The 19,933-nt window shown below is 35.8% G+C and overlaps 1 protein-coding gene across 12 annotated transcripts in view; it reads right to left on the bottom strand.

Annotated features, from left to right (window-relative positions):
- Nucleotides 1-19,933, bottom strand: part of LOC125678816 (myosin-IIIb-like) — a 66,407-nt gene that overhangs the window by 16,853 nt on the left and 29,621 nt on the right. For 11 of the 12 annotated variants that reach the window (XM_056156162.1, XM_056156164.1, XM_048917509.2 and 8 more), the window contains 21 exons: nt 18,357-18,447; nt 18,022-18,180; nt 17,085-17,201; nt 16,686-16,790; nt 15,423-15,506; nt 15,103-15,253; nt 14,877-14,928; nt 14,694-14,789; nt 12,644-12,755; nt 12,332-12,461; nt 10,927-11,137; nt 10,364-10,508; nt 9,793-9,946; nt 9,548-9,636; nt 9,295-9,424; nt 7,753-7,883; nt 6,291-6,305; nt 4,822-4,934; nt 3,406-3,555; nt 2,894-3,005; nt 1,433-1,595 (listed from right to left, as the gene is read on the bottom strand). In XM_056156162.1, coding sequence (XP_056012137.1) covers nt 1,433-1,595; nt 2,894-3,005; nt 3,406-3,555; nt 4,822-4,934; nt 6,291-6,305; nt 7,753-7,883; nt 9,295-9,424; nt 9,548-9,636; nt 9,793-9,946; nt 10,364-10,508; nt 10,927-11,137; nt 12,332-12,461; nt 12,644-12,755; nt 14,694-14,789; nt 14,877-14,928; nt 15,103-15,253; nt 15,423-15,506; nt 16,686-16,790; nt 17,085-17,201; nt 18,022-18,180; nt 18,357-18,447 — 2,510 coding nt within the window. The remainder of the gene's footprint in view (nt 1-1,432; nt 1,596-2,893; nt 3,006-3,405; nt 3,556-4,821; nt 4,935-6,290; nt 6,306-7,752; nt 7,884-9,294; nt 9,425-9,547; nt 9,637-9,792; nt 9,947-10,363; nt 10,509-10,926; nt 11,138-12,331; nt 12,462-12,643; nt 12,756-14,693; nt 14,790-14,876; nt 14,929-15,102; nt 15,254-15,422; nt 15,507-16,685; nt 16,791-17,084; nt 17,202-18,021; nt 18,181-18,356; nt 18,448-19,933) is intronic. The other variant, XM_056156163.1, reaches the window with a different exon arrangement.

Here is a 19,933-nt window from a genome sequence, read left to right as displayed (position 1 = left end):
TTTGGTCGACACACTCCGTAGACTCAAGATGCATCAACTGTCAAAGTTAGATGATTGTAGGTCAATTAGTGACTGAAATATATAAAATATAACTGTCAAATGCCAAAAGTAGGTCACAGTGACCTACTTTTTGGTCGATACACTCCGAAGACTCAAGATGCATCAACTGACAAAGTTTGATGATTGTAGGTCAAATAGTGTCTGAAATATAGTAATTTAGCTGTCAAATACCAAAAGTAGGTCACGGGTGACCTTTTTTTTGGTCGACACAAACCGAAGACTGAAGACGCATCAACTGACAAAGTTTGATGATCCTAGGTTTTACAGTGCCCAAAATATGCATCTAAATTTGAAAATGTGAAATTTGAATATCTGCAAAATTCAAAAAGTAGGTTACTGTGACCTACTTTTTCTATAAATATGTTTCAAGGCCTCAAGATGCATCAACTTACAAGATTTGATGATTCTAAACCTCTCGGTATTTGAAATAACAACTTAAAATATATCTATAAATGATAAGCCATAAAATTCAGAAAGTAGGTCATGGTGACCTATTTTTCAGTTGACGCATTTCAAGGTCCCATGATCCACCAACTGACAAGTTTTGATGATCATAGGCTTCAAAGTGTCCAAGATATGCATCAAAATTAATTCTAAAATAAATACCTGTAAAATTCAAAAAGTAGGTCACTGTGACCTACTTTTGAGACAACTTGACACAAGGTCCTAAGATGCATCAACTGTCAAAATTTGATGATCCTAATCCTTATAATGACTAAAATATCAAAGATTTAAGGAAATATAAATTTAGGTCAACTTTGAAGTGACCTTGAGACCACGCCCTTTGCCCCAGGGTAATGCCTTGAACAATTTTTAATCTACAACATATCCTCATCCTTATGTGTAAGTTTGGTGATAATCTGCCCAGTGGTTCTTGAGAAGAAGATTTTTTAGCAACCACTACTTTTGTTTGTATTTTCCTGATTATCTCCCCTTGTTAAAGGGTCACATCCCTCTATTTAGTATGTATGAAAGCCCTTGGGCCAGTGATACCCTGTAACAAATTTGAAAAAAATTGGCCAAGGGGTTCTTGAGTTATAGCCCTTTTTCTAAAAAGTTTACGCACACCGCACAAATGGCCATAGCATTAGCTCTTTGAGCCTTCGGCTCAGAAGAGCTAAAAATTATATGCTACCTCCGATCAGGAACTAAACATGAATATGTTACCTCCAACTAGGAATTAAACATGAATATGTTACCTCCGATCAGGAACTAAACATGAATATGTTACCTCCGATCAGGAACTAAACATGAATATGTTACCTCCAACTAGGAACTAAACATGAATATGTTACCTCCAACTAGGAACTAAACATGAATATGTTACCTCCGATCAAGAACTAAACAAATATAAATCAGGAACAGTACTCACATGCTTGGATTTTTATCACCGCTTTCTCTCTCTGCCATTTGAGTCTGTGGTACTGACTGACTGCTAGAAATCTCCGGATGACTGCTTGCATACAGATGATCCTCTTGTTTCTCTCCTCATACATTCTAGACAGCTTCTCTATATGGTAATACTTCAGGAAGACCTTAAAAAGTGTTCATGGGTTGAAATTTTTGGCAACAAATATTAATACGTCACTCTCATTTTTATACGCCCATCATAGATGGAAGGCTGCATTTCACTTGGGCGGATTTCTAAAACGTCATTTCTTTCATTTGGGTGAAATTTTGCTATTTCATATGGGTGACCTTGATATTTTGGGCAAATTATATTGCAGGTAATAAGTTAACACATAATTACATGCAGCCTAACTGGGCAACTACAGAAGTTTAACAGATAAAGTCAATTTTAAAATACAATATTAATAAGGCTAGGACAATCAATCTTAAAATACGATATTAATAAGGCTAGGACAATCAGTCTTAATGCACATATTCAGCCATCACAGACAGACTGTAAATTACAGTATGGTGTAGTGTTTCTGTCCATTCTGATCTATTTGGATGTTAATCCCTTCTACAGCATATGTGCAGATCTCTACTGAATCACGCCTTACAAATAAAGCTTTCTGACAACATCTCAATTTAAATGCATCCTCATTTAAATATATTAGAGAAAAGTAAAAAAGTTTACAGTATACTAAAAATATAAATTTCTACTCATAAATCTTAAGATATATTCAGGCTAGAGGAACTCCAACCATGAGAATAAAATAATGTATTTAACAAAATCAAAAGAGATGATCTACATCAATTTGTAGAATGTACTCATTATCAATATAGTATCTTCAAATTAAATGAAAATTGAACATAATTTTCAAACACCTCATCATTGCTTGTTAAGGCAAAGGGGCATAACTCTTAAAATTGTTCCATCAATATTCTACTTTGAGGTGGTGTGGTGATGAGCCTTTGCTAAATACAGACTTTGTAAGGAATTATCAAAATGCTCTCAATACTAATATCTATAGAAATGTGTGGAATTCAGAGGATAGGCACATGTTTATATTCCATAACCAATGATAGTTGAAAATTGTTATGTTCCATATTCTGAAAATGTTCATAAAAGACCAATTAAGCATACCCCCCCCCCCCCCCCCCCCCCCCCCCCCCAATTTTGTAGAACTGTTTGTAAATATTTTAATATTGCTAAAAACCCACATCTATCACAGAATTTTCCTATTTTCTTATTGTTTGCATTATTCACAAATCTTTACATGAAAATTCAAGGGAAAAACATTACATCTTACAAAATGAAACAATAAAAACTCATTTTTGAAGGATTTCAATTTTTGGGCAATTTCTATAAACACACTTTAGTTTTCCCCAGTTGGTACATGACTATGCCTTACAATTTACCTCACACTGATTTCTCTAAACACACCTTAGTTTTCCCCAGTTGGTACATGGCCATATCCAGTCGGTCAAGCAAAGTGAAGCAACAGTCTCGCGTGTAATCCACTCTCTCATCCCATCGGAATGCCAGCATGGAATATCTGTAACACAAGCAATATATCTCCCATTTCTCATACATATTAAAAGAAATTTTCAAAACTGTGTGCATTTTATGTAGCTAAATTTTCTATTTCATGGATATATTTTCCTAATTTGTTGAGCGCAAATAAAAACCAGAAAAAAAAGGAGTCACCATGTTTTATATCTTATGACATAAATTTCTACCGAGAGCATTCGAAGTTATTCAAATAGGGGCATCACGAAATGGAAAATCCCCTTACAACCTTGACCTTTTGACCATGAAATCATTAGATATCTTCTTCTCTTAACTTGTTATCTCTGTACCACACCCTTTCTATCTTGTTTTTACTGTTCAGGAAGCACATGGGCAAGTAACTACATATCTTACAAAGTTGAAACGAGAGAGAGCACAAAACCAACCTTTTAAGGAATTCAGCGAATGGAATGCGGTGAGAGAACCCCTCCCGCCTGATGCGAGTTGTCTCTAGGACCCCTGTGTATTGAAGCTGAATGGTCACTTTTTCCGGCTCAAAGTCGTCAGGAAGCTTCAGTTCATTAGGACGAATACATCTGTCATTGAAACAAATAGCATGAAAGAAGTAACCAACATTGGTTTACACACAGGTAAACTAACACAAAACACGAGGGTCACAGTGCTCACCTGTACCACACAATAAAAGAAACATATTTACTAATGAGTCAAGTTGGTACGTAATCATTCTGATTATGAAATACCACATACATGAAGGACAAACTGGAATTCCAACACTGTAAAATGATTAGATTTTGTGGAGGCCAAATTTTCATGGATTTTGTGGGTTCCCCTATCTTAAAAACTTCAACCGACAATGAAATACACGATCTATTTAACGCATTAATGTACAGAAACCATATCCATGAAATAAAATTTTTAAAAAATTGTAAAATCTCAACAATCCATGACCACTGAGCCCCATGAATTTAAAAATTCCACAGTGATTTGAGAAGTAACAACTAATATCTTCAGATCCTTAAAGCTCAGTACATAATCATAAATCTCAAATTCCAGCCTTCCTATACAGTCAAACTTCGTTATCTCAAACTCGATAGGACTGAGAAAAAACTTTTAGATATATGAGGATTCGAGATATCGAGGGTAAAATACTTAAAGAATAAGTGGTTGGGACTTTCGAATCACTTCGACATATTCATGGTTTTTGAGATATCGGATTTTGAGACACCGAAATTCCACTGTATGTGTTTTAAAGTCTTAAACTTTACCTGTTATTTTATTCTTAAACCTAATAAAATTCACCCCCTTTGTATCGCCCATTTTTATCAGATTGCCCAGGCTGGTAGAGTGAGCACATGGTATTGTCTAAATATAGTTCTAAATCATGCTTTCACCAAAAAAACCCAAAAAAAACCCAACTTATCGACAAACTAGACAGTTTACCACAGGAAAAGGAGTCTCTGAATTATGTTTAGTGAATCCTACAACACTGTATGCAAGGTTTTGGAATGAAAAATGCACGAGATTTGGAATAAAAAACATGCAAGATTACACAAGAGCCATGCAATTTGTAATTGCTTTTTTTTTTTTTTTTTTAGGAAAACCAGACATTATAAAACTTGGGGACACAGATCGTCTGTGCCAGGCTCAAGAAGAATATTTGTACTGTATCTGGTAAGTAGAAGGTGATAGAGGAAATCAAGCCTTATTTGAGCAGAAGCCATGACAAAGTTATTATAAGAAAGGAAATTCTAGAAACCCTTTTCAGACTCATGGGGAGATTTCTGAAGCAGGTTTGGTGACTAACTGGCATGCTGTTGTTCAATCAATCCCCTCTGATTTACCTGACAAAATGAGGAGCCCCTGCCACCATCTTGGCCAGCAAATCCATCAAGGAATACCGAAAATATGTGGCCACGGTCTGCTGAATTTTAGTCATGCTGGTCGACCCGGACCCCTAAAAATCCAACAGAATATGTTATGAGAATCCTTCATTTAGCCATGACTGATAAAATAAACAAAATCAAATTGACTGTGTTAGTAGTTAACATAACACCTTTAGCCATCCAGCACTACATACCAACAACAAAAGCTTCATACATAATTTTTTCATTGAGAGTTTCATGTTAGATATCATCATAGCCAATAAGATTTCCTACACCCATGAAAACAAGTACATTACAACTCCACTCTTCGTTTCCAACACACATGTAATGTAAAATGATAACATGGAAATATTGTGCAAAAGAATTAAAAAAAAAAAATCTTAATAGTATTTATTTTATTTTAACTTATTATTCATCGTTTTCTATAACATTTAATTTTATAGCTGTTTCTAAGAGAAGTTATTCAGAAATCAATGTAATCTACAAGGGTTAAACATCACTAACCTATCTACCGAGTAGAATAAAAAATGTTATGATTAAAACCCCACAACAACTGCATTATCAGCGAATGAAAACTATGGATTTGCATTAAGAAACTAAATGACATGAAAAAATATATGTTTAAAAAAGATGACTCAAAGACTTCTAAAAGTATAAATAAACTAAAACTGTCGTACGGTAAATAAATCCGTACGGTGCATATAATTACAAGAATAGTCCCGGTAAGAGCTATAGAACAATGACGTCTATCTGTAAACTGGAAAAACTTATACTATTGATTCGTCATTAATTAATGATAATCTAATTAAGAATGACTATTCTAGGACACAGAGTCTGGTTAATACATGGTCTTCCTTTGTAAGGCGTTTTTCCTGTCCACAGATAAATGATTTCAGAATGGATATGATCGTATTTTACACTTACAGATGTTTGTTTAAATATTGTACTTGTTACATAAACATGCAAATCTTGTTAATATTTAGTTGTTCAGGCAATTCCTATTGAATTATTCTAGTTTAATTAATAAATAAATTGTATACCTATCACATTCACAAAGCATACAATAAATTGTAACTAAATTTTAATATCATGATTTGCATGCAAAGTTTAATATTAAATGAAGTTTATATATTTTGAAACTTCTTCATACTGATTTTACAACAGAATTCATATATATTTTGCATACATTTAGTTACAAAATAATTACTGTAGCGATGATTTCAATGTTCAGTACATGTGTGATTGTTAGCAAATGCATGTTGGGTGATTAAATACAAATTGCAAAACACTTGGAACAGAACTGAGAACTTGCAACAAAGCTTTTGAGCCAAATATACTATACTCTTTATAAGTGCAAACATCAATGTAGCAAACAAATCAGGATGACGAGTGTGTTTGAATGGCAATGACACCATGCCATTACTTACAAGAGCACCATAGATCTGCAAATATAGCGTGTCATAAAGCAAAACTTAATATCATAAAGTGAAAGGGTCGTAAAAATTGCTGTCAAAATAATATACAATCAATCTACACATATCTACAGCTGATAAAAACGAATTATTTATATCATAATGTATGCATAGCCTATGAAAGCAATGCCTTAAACTTCAGTAGTTCTCTTTGAAATATTTAAGCCATGTTTCTCACACAAGAATAATCTGGCATTTAATCTACCATTGTATGTAGAAATTGTTGGTCCTTAAAATGAGAATGAAACCTACACAGACATCTCATCCTTTGAGTGCATATTGTTTTTCTTTATAATACATGTATCTATTCAAACTGAATTTCTTTTGAAGTACTTTAACATGGAAATGTAAGCCCCTTGTTTTGTTTGCTTAAATGAAGTATTTTGTTCTGTTCTTAATTCATCTAAAGCTATTTTTCGCTACTTCAGAACAGTGAGGGAATTTATGTTTTCCCCCGATTCTAAATTTGTTCTCTTTAAGAATTGAAACAACAGAGTTGTGGAAAACTGCCAGTCATGCCGGCAAAACCGATTAAAAATGCTTGCGACCGGTATAAACGCCATTGATGTCGGTCCAAATGACCGGCCTGGTTTTTTGTTTTGTTTCGTTTCCTGCAAGCATCGGCGCATTTTTCAGCGCAATTATCTTGTAAAACTAAAATGCCATTGGGTAATACTTTTTTCCTTAAACGAGATCGAGGCTGATGAAAGCGAAACAAGCATGGCCGCGTGGCCCATTAAATTTACAGCTGGAGCGAAACCAGGTAAAAAATGTAAACTAACAGATAAAGACAGGTTAAATACGAAAGATCTCGACAAAGAGAATTCAAACACAATTGGGCAAAGGGGCGGGAATGGTTGAAATTCGATGGTGTTAAAATGGCATGCAATATTTGCATTGACAGACTAGATGCCGGCTGCGTACCAAATAACCGCTTACAAAATGTTATCGTCACCTCATTAAAATACAGGTACTCTTCTATAAGAGATAATGAAAATTCTGTTCTTAACCGAAGAGCTGTGGAGATTTCACAAGCATAGAAATGGAGACTGAGTAAATGTAATTATGAAGTATATTGATGTTTGATAAAGGAAATAAATGTTGTGTACTTTTGGGACTGGCTTAAATTATTTCGGACTGGCTTATGTTGCCTTCTTGTCAGTCCGAATGACTGGCTATCTAAAAATGTTTTCCACAACTCTGAACAAGGGCAAACATTTCCCTGTATACCAAACGCAAATTGAAATATTACTTAACAAAGTGAAGTGTTAGGGACTGGTAAACTAAGAGGTGATCAGTCACTACGGGGGGTCTTTTATAAGGACAGACAGTTCTCAAAACATGATTCATGGCTCCATTAAACAACTATCACAAAAAACGAATATTCATGCTTTGATCTGATCAGCTAATCACTTACCCGACTTCCTCCCATGCTGGAGGATTTCGAGTTGTAGGACATGATTGTGATTGGTCCTGAGGTCCCAGGAGAACCCACTGAACTCGTGGGGGTCTGTCGACTTGATCTGATGCTGCCATCGGCTAAGTTCCCTGAAATAATCATCATTATAAAGTGTACAACACTGATCTAGTCCCATATCATTTGTTTCGAAAGAAACCTGTTTCATGCCAAAAAAGAAGAAGGAGAAATGTAGAGTTAAAACCTTCACAGCGATATCAAAATAGATTAGGGGGGTTGTAAGGACCTGTTGTTATGAGAAATACTGTAGAAACCTCTTTAAAATATGATGATCTATTTTCCCAGCTGTTTTTATTACAATCATAATAAACAATTCATATATAATCCATAAAGTTCCGTACCAAACCACAGATTATTGATGGGTAATGATTTGTTGATTAAGGAGTTGTAAATGAAAGAAAGCAAAGGTGAGCAAGCTCACATACCCCACGCTCCAATATTGCTTGACAATGCCTCACATAATGAATGGTAATGCTATGCATTACTGTAAGAACAGGACAGACGGTCTGAAAATTCTAAGTTCAAAAGGGGCATAACTAGCAGAAAAATTATTGAATCAGAATTTCCTGGGAATATGCACATCTACACAGTGTGTCCTTATTAACAACAAAGTTTCATGAAAATTCTGTTGAGCAGTCTCAGAGGAGTTGTGCTGAGAAGAAGCTGAACAGGACAGACAGGCTCGAAATTCTAAGTTCAAAAGGGGCATAACTCCAAGAAAAATTATTGAATCAAAATTTCCTGGGAATATGTACATCTTCACAGTATGTCCTTATTAACTACAAAGTTTCACGAAATTCTGTTGAGCGGTCTCAGAGGAGTTGCGCTGACAAGAGGTCAGATGGGCTCGAAATTCAGGAGAGACGGCTCAAAATTCTAAGTTCAAAAGGGGCATAACTCTAAGCAAAATTATTGAATCAGAATTTTCTGGGACTATGCACATCTACACAGTGTGTCCTTATCAACTACAAAGTTTCATGAAAATTCTGTTTAGTGGTCTCAGAGGAGTTGCACTGACAAAAACAGGACAGACGGGCTCAAAATTCTAAGTTCAAAAGGGGCATAACTCCAAGAATAATTATTGAATCAGAATTTCCTGGGAATATGCACATCTACACAGTGTCTTCTTACTAACTACAAAGTTTCACGAAATTCTGTTGAGCGGTCTCAGAGGAGTTGCGCTGACAAAAAAGGGACTGACAGATGGGTAAAAAACATTATACCCTTCGCAACTTTGTTGCGTGGGGTATAATTACCTGTCTTAGTAAGTGGGGTGATTTGTAAATTACCTGTCTTTGTGAGTAAAGAGATTTGGATTAACTAATTAACTACCTGTCTTAGTGAGTGGAGTGATTTGGATTAATTACGAGGGCCCTCTTACCTGTCTTGGTGAGTGGAGAGATTTGGAGTAATTACCTGTCTTGGTGAGTGGAGTGATTTGTAAATTACCTGTCTTGGTGAGTGGAGTGATTTGTAAATTACCTGTCTTGGTGAGTGGAGTGCTGAAGAGGGATCTAATGACTGTATTTCCTGAGGCTCGTAACATGCTGACGACATCAGCCGGCAGTCGATCGCGATTCTTCTCCAGAAATCCCAATGCATCATACACAACCTTAATACATAAATTACACATTTGTTTTAATCGTAAATGGATTTCAATGATTATATACAGGAGAGAACACCATGAGGTGCAGTAAGAACTTGATCTCCTTAATCGGAATTAATCTGCACATACCGTGCCAGCATAGTGGTCGATGGAGAAGGTGAGGTTATTTCCCTTGGGTCTGCTGTAGTTATTGTTTTGAATATTCTTGTGAAATTTTTCTGGAATAAATACAATCTTAGTATTTAAATTCAATCTTTCACAGATTTGTCTATAGGCTGATAAAATGGATGTTTGTGACAAAATACGTTTGGACAACAAATTAACTCAGTAGTTATTGTAGAATCTTTGTTATATAAAGCCTTACATCCCCTTACCTACGAGTGACATGTCTGTAGCCTTTGGGAAGTGACTTTCCTCGTCCAGCAAGGCTAGTAGCCCAAGAGGTTTCATCAGGAACATGTCCAGCAGAGGTCGGTTGTCCACAAATGAGACGTTCACTCCCTCCAAACCTTCTGTTCGGTATTCTTGCTGGAATTGAAGTTGTATCACTAGTATATACTGTGAAGAAATCACTATGTTACAGGTATTAATCACGGTCAAATGAACAACCAATGTTGTTAAACGTTGAGTTTATCCGTGTAACGGGGAAATGTGTCAGACGGGCTGGGACTCCAACCCAACACTCTCTGATTACTGTGCAGGTGCTCTACCCATTGAGCTACTGGTTCAACCCAGTTCCCTTCCTGCACCTTACATGACTTATTTTTCAGTTAAAATGATATTTGTTTAGACACAGTACATATGTAAACAAATCACACTTTGTATATGTATACAATACATTATCTAGTATTCAATAAAAGAAAATTAAAACAAAGATATTGGAAAGTAATTGATAAAATCATTTCAATTATCTATTTCAGATAAATAAATTTCGTGCATAATTACCATTTCCCATGCAAAGATATGTTGATTAAAGTAGTACTGGATTTGTTCGTTGGCAATATTGATCAGAAGTTGTTCAAAAGAGTTCTTAGGAAAGTTTTCAAATCCGAAAATGTCCAGCAGTCCAACAATTAGGTTATTGTCTTCTCTAGAAACAACAAGAACAGATAAATCAGGTGATGATGCAATCCGCTGGCTACAGCAAGGCGTGATGTCATTATATTTATGAAAAAACAAACCGAATAATAATTGCTATTACATGTAACAAGAAGTGATGTAAATGTGGATATGTGTCTGTGTGTTGTTGATTACACATTTTCCCTTTGCACACCATATGCGTATAGGGTTTAATTACGTGATGTCAGTATCATCAATTAATAACTTGCATAACTATGAGAATATCATACGTAGAGGTACTTTACACGAAGATCTTGTAATTGCGTATTTAGTGTACATCCCCCCCTTCCATGCGTAAATTTCCACATTTACAGTATACTGGGAATAATTGGACAGAAAATATTTGTTAATTGTTAACATCACAAAACACAAAATTCTGTCAAGCTTACTTTCCCTGGGAGCTTGGCTTCAGGAGACTGTTGATGCGATTGACAATCCAGCTGAACAACCGTCCATACAACGCTTTGGCCATGGCGTCCCGTGAATCGATCGCCTCGGGGACTGAATTGTCCCTGACGATCAGCTCTCCCCTTGCCACCATTCCTGTGGTCGTCAAGGACTCCACCAGGTCTACAGTAGGAATTCCTAATAGCCTGGAGACTGTGGGAACAGAAGAATTATATTAATTAATACATTAATTAGTGCATGCAAATCACAAAGACAAGTGCCACCTGATTGCTAAATAAATGGATTTTTCTAAATTTCATTGCAAAATCTGTAGCTTCTAAATATGTATCTTAGGCAACAGTTTTTTTAATTTGTCGGATTATGGATCTATCAACTCAATTCTTTCAACCTTCAGAGAAAACAAGAGGTACTGTGAGCAATGCTCACTAAGAATACCCCCCGCTTACCCCAATCTCCCAAAGGGTGTTGGTAATAGGTGTAAACTACCTCTTTTCTGAGTGTAAAAAACAAATGGCATGACAAACCGAACCATATTGCTACTTCGATGTCCAGTGCGCGTGACCTTTGACCCCAAAATCGATAGGGAACATCTTCATCCCATGGTTAGTCCATATGTATGATATGGTGACTGTAGGTGGAAAGGATAACGCTTTAGAGCCCGGACTTCGATGTCCAGTGCGCTTGACCTTTGGACCCCAAAATCGATAGGGAACATCTTCATCCCATGGGTAGTCCATATATACGATATGGTGACGGTAGGTGGAAAGGATAATGCTTTAGAGCCCGGAAACCATTGCATCTACAGACGGACGGACGGACAGACAGACGGACGGACAGACAGACGGACAACCCGATTCCAGTATACCCCCCCACAACTTGTTACGGGGGGTATAAAAATTTGAAAAATCAAGGTTTTCTCCACCATCATCAAATATCCATACTCCCTAAATAAGAACGAACTTTTAGAAATGAGAAACACGGGACTTGATATGATGTATATGCTTGTCCTGATTGATGTCACAAAGCATATTAGGTAACATCATCACTAGCCATGCTTACTGAGTCTGGGAGTACCTTACCCTACAACATAGCGTGAATGGAGAATTTAAGTGTGGTTTACAATGAAAACTAGGTAAATATGCAGTGACGATCAACTCTTGATAAATTTTGCATTAGGTTTTTATTTTCCATAACTTCATCCGAAATGACCAGGTGAAAATGGAAATCAATTTAGAGGGCTGTAAAGCAATCCATCTCCAAATGGACCACCTGATTCCAATATTCCACCCCCATCCCCAACTTTAGGTTGCAGGGGATATAATAAACTTTTGACATGTACGTCAGTGAACAAATTCCTAGATGTACAGAGTTAAAACAGTAACTGACTGGTGTTGACGAGCTCCATGTTGGCGATTACACAGGCGTCCCCTTTGTGATCTGTAATTTCCTTCTCCTCAAACTCAATGTTACCCGTATGTAAGATTGCACAGATAACACTGTACACTGCTTTCACCTCCTATATCAATAGAAAAATACATTCATCAAAATATCCCACCTACATCAATAGAAAAAATATCCCACCTACATAAACATTTCATATACATCAATAGAAAAAAAAAACATTCATGAAAATAACTTAATTGTCAGATATACTTATGAGAAGGAAATGCTACAGAGGACATTCCAGTTAACACATACCTCTGGTTTGAATCCAATGATGTCAAAGCAATGCTGTATGGCCTTGAACTTGACTCGATTCACCGATACTGAAGAGACATCTGGTGGCCGACTGCTATACTCATCGATATACCTAGAAATACATAGTATATTACATAATCTACCCAGAAATATATAGCATATAATATTACTATACTCATCGATATACCTAGAAATACATAGTATATTACATAATCTACCCAGAAATATATAGCATATAATATTACTATACTCATCGATATACCTAGAAATACATAGTATATTACATAATCTACCCAGAAATATATAGCATATAATATTACTATACTCATCAATATACCTAGAAATACATAGTATATTACATAATCTACCCAGAAATATATAGCATATAATATTACTATACTCATACCCAGAAATACATGTACATAGTATATAATATTAGTATAATACTCATACCTAGAGATATATAGTATATTACATAAAAAACACAAGACCTTTTTGTTAGTAATCCAGAACTTTTTTGATCCTATAGTTCTCATTGTCCTGAGCAAAAACAACAGTTCTAATTACATTTGTTATATCTTAATTCTTACTACCCTGAGTGTAGACAACAGTTCTAATTATACAATTGTTATATCTTAATTCTCACTACCCTGAGTGTAGACAACAGTTCTAATTATACAATTGTTATACCTTAATTCTCACTACCCTGAGTGTTGACAACAGTTCTAATTATACATTTGTTATATCTTAATTCTCACTACCCTGAGTGTAGACAACAGTTCTAATTATACAATTGTTATATCTTAATTCTCACTACCCTGAGTGTAGACAACAGTTCTAATTATACAATTGTTATACCTTAATTCTCACTACCCTGAGTGTTGACAACAGTTCTAATTATACATTTGTTATATCTTAATTCTCACTACCCTGAGTGTAGACAACAGTTCTAATTATACATTTGTTATATCTTAATTCTCACTACCCTGAGTGTAGACAATAGTTCTAATTATATCTTAATTCTCACTACCCTGAGTGTAGACAACAGTTCTAATTATATCTTAATTCTCACTACCCTGAGTGTAGACAACAGTTCTAATTATATCTTAATTCTCACTACCCTGAGTGTAGACAACAGTTCTAATTATATCTTAATTCTCACTACCCTGAGTGTTGACAACAGTTCTAATTATACAATTGTTATACCTTAATTCTCACTACCCTGAGTGTAGACAACAGTTCTAATTATACATTTGTTACATTTTAATTCTCACTACCCTGAGTGTTGACAACAGTTCTAATTATACAATTGTTATACCTTAATTCTCACTACCCTGAGTGTTGACAACAGTTCTAATTATATAATTGTTATACCTTAATTCTCACTACCCTGAGTGTAGACAACAGTTCTAATTATACATTTGTTACATTTTAATTCTCACTACCCTGAGTGTTGACAACAGTTCTAATTATACAATTGTTATACCTTAATTCTCACTACCCTGAGTGTTGACAACAGTTCTAATTATACATTTGTTACATTTTAATTCTCACTACCCTGAGTGTAAACAATAGTTCTAATTATACATTTGTTACATTTTAATTCTCACTACCCTGAGTGTAAACAATAGTTCTAATTATACATTTGTTACATTTTAATTCTCACTACCCTGAGTGTAGACAACAGTTCTAATTATACATTTGTTACATTTTAATTCTCACTACCCTGAGTGTAGACAACAGTTCTAGTTATACATTTGTTACATTTTAATTCTCACTACCCTGAGTGTAGACAATAGTTCTAATTATACATTTGTTACATTTTAATTCTCACTACCCTGAGTGTAGACAACAGTTCTAATTATATCTTAATTCTCACAACCCTGAGTGTAGACAACAGTTCTAATTATATCTTAATTCTCACTACCCTGAGTGTAGACAACAGTTCTAATTACATTATAATTCTCACTACCCTGAGTGTAGACAACAGTTCTAATTACAATTGTTCTATCCTATGAAGTACTAAATGCATGGCACTGATGCACACTACCTGTATCTTGTTTTTTCTTTGAGGTCGTATTCTGCCCTCTCCTCAGAACTCAGCCCATCGTAAATGTAGTAAAACACGTGGAAATTCTGCTCACCTCTGAAACAGAACCAAGTCATGCCTTCATTATAAAACAAACACGCATCGTAAAATTCAGAATCACTTGATGTGGACTAACAAACTTACGCTGCTTGTGAAATGACTCGGGATTTTTCTAGCAGGTATTCAGTGATTTTGGCTGCAATAAAGGATAAGAAACATTCAAATTCAAAGGAAGACAAGAAAGCTATAAATATAAACCTTATGTATTCATTTACATGGATCATTATCTGATAAACTTATCCAATATCTGTATCATTCATTGTGTACAGGTATTCAATACACATATTTGTAAAATCCCAGAAAACAGTACCTCCGGTGACCATTCCATTTTGGGTGAAGAACATCTCCAGATATTTTCCGAATCGACTTGAGTTATCATTGATTACAGTCTTTGCGTTACCGAAGGCTTCCATCAGGGGGTTGACCTGCAGGATTCTGTCCTCTAGGGTTCTGTTGGAGGCCTAGCAATAGCAGAAACAATCAGATGCCAGGAGAAATAAAATGTATAAAGAATGTTCATGTCATTCATAGTAATGTTCACACACAAAGCACACTCTATTGATAAAATGATCAGCATCTGACTTTCCCATCATTCAGTAGAACTTCCTGTTAGCTGGTGGCCAGCCCTACCTTGCCGAGTTGAGTCAGCTGTTGGACCAGTAAGTTGGCACTCTCTGTTTTACCAGCACCAGATTCTCCACTGATTACGATACACTGAAATAAAACATTGTCAACTGTTAGAATCTTGATCAAATCTTCACATTACTGCCAAATCTCCGCATTACAGTCAGAGATATCAGATCAAATCTCCACATTACTGCCAAATCTCCACATTACTGTCAAAGATATCAAATCAAATCTCTATATTACTGTCAAAAATATCAGATCAAATCTCAACATTATTGTCAAAGATATCAGATCAAATCTCCACATTACTGTCAAAGATATCAAATCTAAACATAACTGTCAAAGATACCAGATCAAATCTCCACATTACGAGCCATACTGTCAAAAACATCAAATCAAATCTCTATATTACTGTCAGATATATCAAATCAAATCTCAACATTATTGTCAAAGATATCAGATCAAATCTCCACATTACTGTCAAAGATATCAAATCTAAACATTACTGTCAAAGATACCAGATCAAATCTCCACATTACGAGCCGTACTGTCAAAAATATCAAATCAAATCTCTATATTACTGTCAGAGATATCAAATCAAATCTCAACATTATTGTCAAAGATATCAGATCAAATCTCCACATTACTGTCAAAGATATCAAATCTAAACATTACTGTCAAAGATACCAGATCAAATCTCCACATTACGAGCCGTACTGTCAAAAATATCAAATCAAATCTCTATATTACTGTCAGAGATATCAAATCAAATCTCAACATTATTGTCAAAGATATCAAATCTCAACACTACTCTAAAAGATATCACATCAAACCTTCTGAAAAAATATTTCAAATTTCTAGTAAGATTCAGAATTTCAATAAATCATACATGGGAATCCTTAAAGATACACAGGTCAAGATAGGAAATAGAAAATTCTAGCTTAACCTGCTCTTCATTGTGTTTATGGTCTCCAAACTTTTGGACCTGACCAACACAAACTCATTTATTAGGGCCATTGATATCCACTATGTAAAGCATGACGTACATGTCTGATGTGAACTGATTTGAAATTTGTAGCGATTTCCACGACACTGGTGTTATTAACAGAGATGATGTAAATGTCTGATGTGAACTGATTTGAAATTTGTAGCGATTTCCACGACACTGGTGTTATTAACAGAGATGATGTAAATGTCTGATGTGAACTGATTTGAAATTTGTAGCGATTTCCACGACACTGGTGTTATTAACAGAGATGGGTGTACCTGGTTCTTCCTATTATGCATCAAACTCTGATATGACTGATCAGCTACAGCGAAGATGTGGGGAGGGTTGTCCTCCTTACTGGCATTCCTGTACCGCTGGGTGTACTGCAAAGAAAGATAACTCTTACAGAATACGGTTGTTATCTCTAATAGTAAGAGTTATTTCAACTGTTCCTACCAAAAGAAAAAAAAAAATCAAAATGTATTTTGGTCATATAAGGCATTTCCCTTTTGAAATTCTACAAAATCATGTCACTACATCATAATGTGTATATCAATTTCTGAAAAGCCTTATATTCACACATCGCAATATATTTGCAATATCAAAAGCTAGGTATTGCAATATATTCATTCTAAATACCCAATTATAGCAGTGATGTAACAGGAGAGCTACTGTACCTCCTCAGTGTATATGATGAGTGGCCGGAAGGGGTTGACTGCCAGCAGTATGTCCCCAATGTATGTGTAAATCTGACCCTGACTGTATCGACACTCCAGCTGAGAAACTATGGTCTCCTGAAAATACATGATTACTCCATATTTAGAAATTTTCTTACAGAAGCAGTATATAGTTTACTCCACTTATACTGCAAGCAGTTATTTTGAAATATCACTTGTTTTTAAATAAAAATTGACTTCCCAGGCTCATTTTCTTTTTCTCTGTATATCAAAATGTTGGTTAATTTGAAATTGCTTATACATGTATTGAAATATCTCATTCAAACTATGTCAATATCAACAGTTCAACTGGGCTGGTAATGATTTTTTCCTAATGGTTATATCAAAGCCTTTCATATTGGTCATTGTAATGCTTAATGAATCCATAATCAGTTAGGTAGATAGGTTTCCCCCAAGATGAATTCATTATGCTTGAGATGTGTCCAAGTTCATTTATTCTCATATACACAAAGTAATTCTGGTACCAAAGGAAAGCCTTGCCACAAGGAATATACACATGTGAAATATGAAAGACCTAGCATTCACTAAGCAATCTACATTTATAGCCAAGGTTAAAGTTTTTCAAAAATAGGTCAAACACCAGGGTGAACATCTATCTCATGCTAAAACATTTTGGTACCAAAAAGAAATGTCTTGTCACAATAAATACATATGTGAAATATGAAAGCCCTAGCACAAGTGTTCAAAAGATATGGGCCAAGTTTTTGTGGACACAGACCAAAAACTATATGTCCCCGAAATTCCAATTAAGGGGGCATAAAAGCCTAACACTGTTTGTGAGGAAGAGAATTCAAGTCTTCCCTGGCAATTGTACTTTCAAAATGCTTCATCTGATACGCAATACAAGCAATATTTACAAAGCAACAGACACGCCTACCTCATCCAGATTTTCCAGCGTGGCCAGATCGTCAGTTGTTTTAATGGTCCCTTTTCGAGATTTACGCCTGGATTTCAGTTTTCCTTTTTTGGCTGTTATTTCAGGTTCATGTATGGTAGTCTCCATTTTGGAGGTCAGTTCTCGAAGTCGTTTCTGAAACTGCGAACAGAAATTGCTTTAATCACATTCAAACAAAGTCACATCTTCAACCTACACAGCTAAAATGAAACCCAATCATCATATTCTACCCAATCATGACATGAAATGGCCTAAATCTCCAGATTGCAATCACAAAAATTATGAATTGCCACTTTCACACTCAAACTTATATGTACCTGTGATATGTCTTTGGAAATTTTGGTGATAAATGGATGATGAAGAAGATCCTGAGCAAATGGACGAAGTTCAAAATCTTTAATCAGACACCTGGAATAAAACAAGTTTTAAATTTGCTACTGAAATTTTTTTTTTTATTTAGCTTTAAGTATACACATTTGTTACAGACATATCAGTTTCTTACCAATGATGGGGAAAATATATCATTTGTATTCATGTTCTCCTAAAACCCATCCATTAACACCCATCCATACACAGAAAGTGCAGTAATGACCAACAATTTCGCAACAAATATCCTGATGCAATTCAAACACACCTAACCTGTGTACATGAACTATGCATCATGTCTAGCACAGTCTAAAAAGACGCCTCCCAACAATTGTTTGATTTTCAGCTTTCACAGGTGATAATAACTCCTAATTCAGTGTTTGAAGTACCTAGATAATGACTAGCAACAAGGAGCAACTCCTAAAACCAATAAACTCAAACCACACACAGCAAACTCTCTCCTACACTCACACCACACACAACAAACACTCTCCTACACTCACACCACATACAACAAACTCTCTCCTACACTCACACCACACACAACAAACACTCTCTTACACTCACACCACATACAACAAACTCTCTCCTACACTCACACCACACACAACAAACACTCTCCTACACTCACACCACATACAACAAACTCTCTCCTACACTCACACCACACACAACAAACTCTCTCCTACACTCACACCACATACAGCAAACACTTTCCTACATTTACACCACATACAGCAAACACTCTCCTACACTCACACCACATACAGCAAACACTCTCCTACACCACACACAACAAACTCTCTCCTACACTACACTCACACCACACACAACAAACACTCTCTTACACTCACACCACATACAACAAACTCTCTCCTACACTCACACCACACACAACAAACTCTCTCCTACACTCACACCACACACAACAAACACTCTCCTACACCACACACAACAAACTCTCTCCTACACTAGGACTTACACCACACACAGCAAACACTCTCCTACACTCACACCACATACAACAAACTCTCTCCTACACTCACACCACACACAACAAACTCTCTCCTACACTCACACCACATACAGCAAACACTCTCCTACACTCACACCACACACAACAAACACTCTCCTACACTCACACCACACACAGCAAACTCTCTCCTACACTCACACCACACACAGCAAACTCTCTCCTACACTCACACCACACACAGCAAACACTCTCCTACACTCACACCACATACAACAAACTCTCTCCTACACTAGGACTTACACCACACACAACAAACTCTCTCCTACACTAGGACTTACACCACACACAACAAACTCTCTCCTACACTAGGACTTACATCACAAACAACAAACTCTCTCCTACACTAGGACCTAAATCACAAACAACAAACTCTCTCCTACACTAGGACTTACATCACATACAACAAACTTCAAACTCTCTCCTACACTAGGACTTACATCACACACAACAAACTCTCTCCTACACTAGGACTTACATCACACACAACAAACA

The sequence above is a fragment of the Ostrea edulis genome, chromosome 2 (assembly GCF_947568905.1).
Source record: "Ostrea edulis chromosome 2, xbOstEdul1.1, whole genome shotgun sequence".
NCBI classification, from domain to species: Eukaryota; Metazoa; Mollusca; class Bivalvia; order Ostreida; family Ostreidae; genus Ostrea; species Ostrea edulis.
The sequence above is the reverse complement of the archived record's forward strand: the minus strand, read 5'-3'. Positions and strand labels throughout refer to the sequence as shown.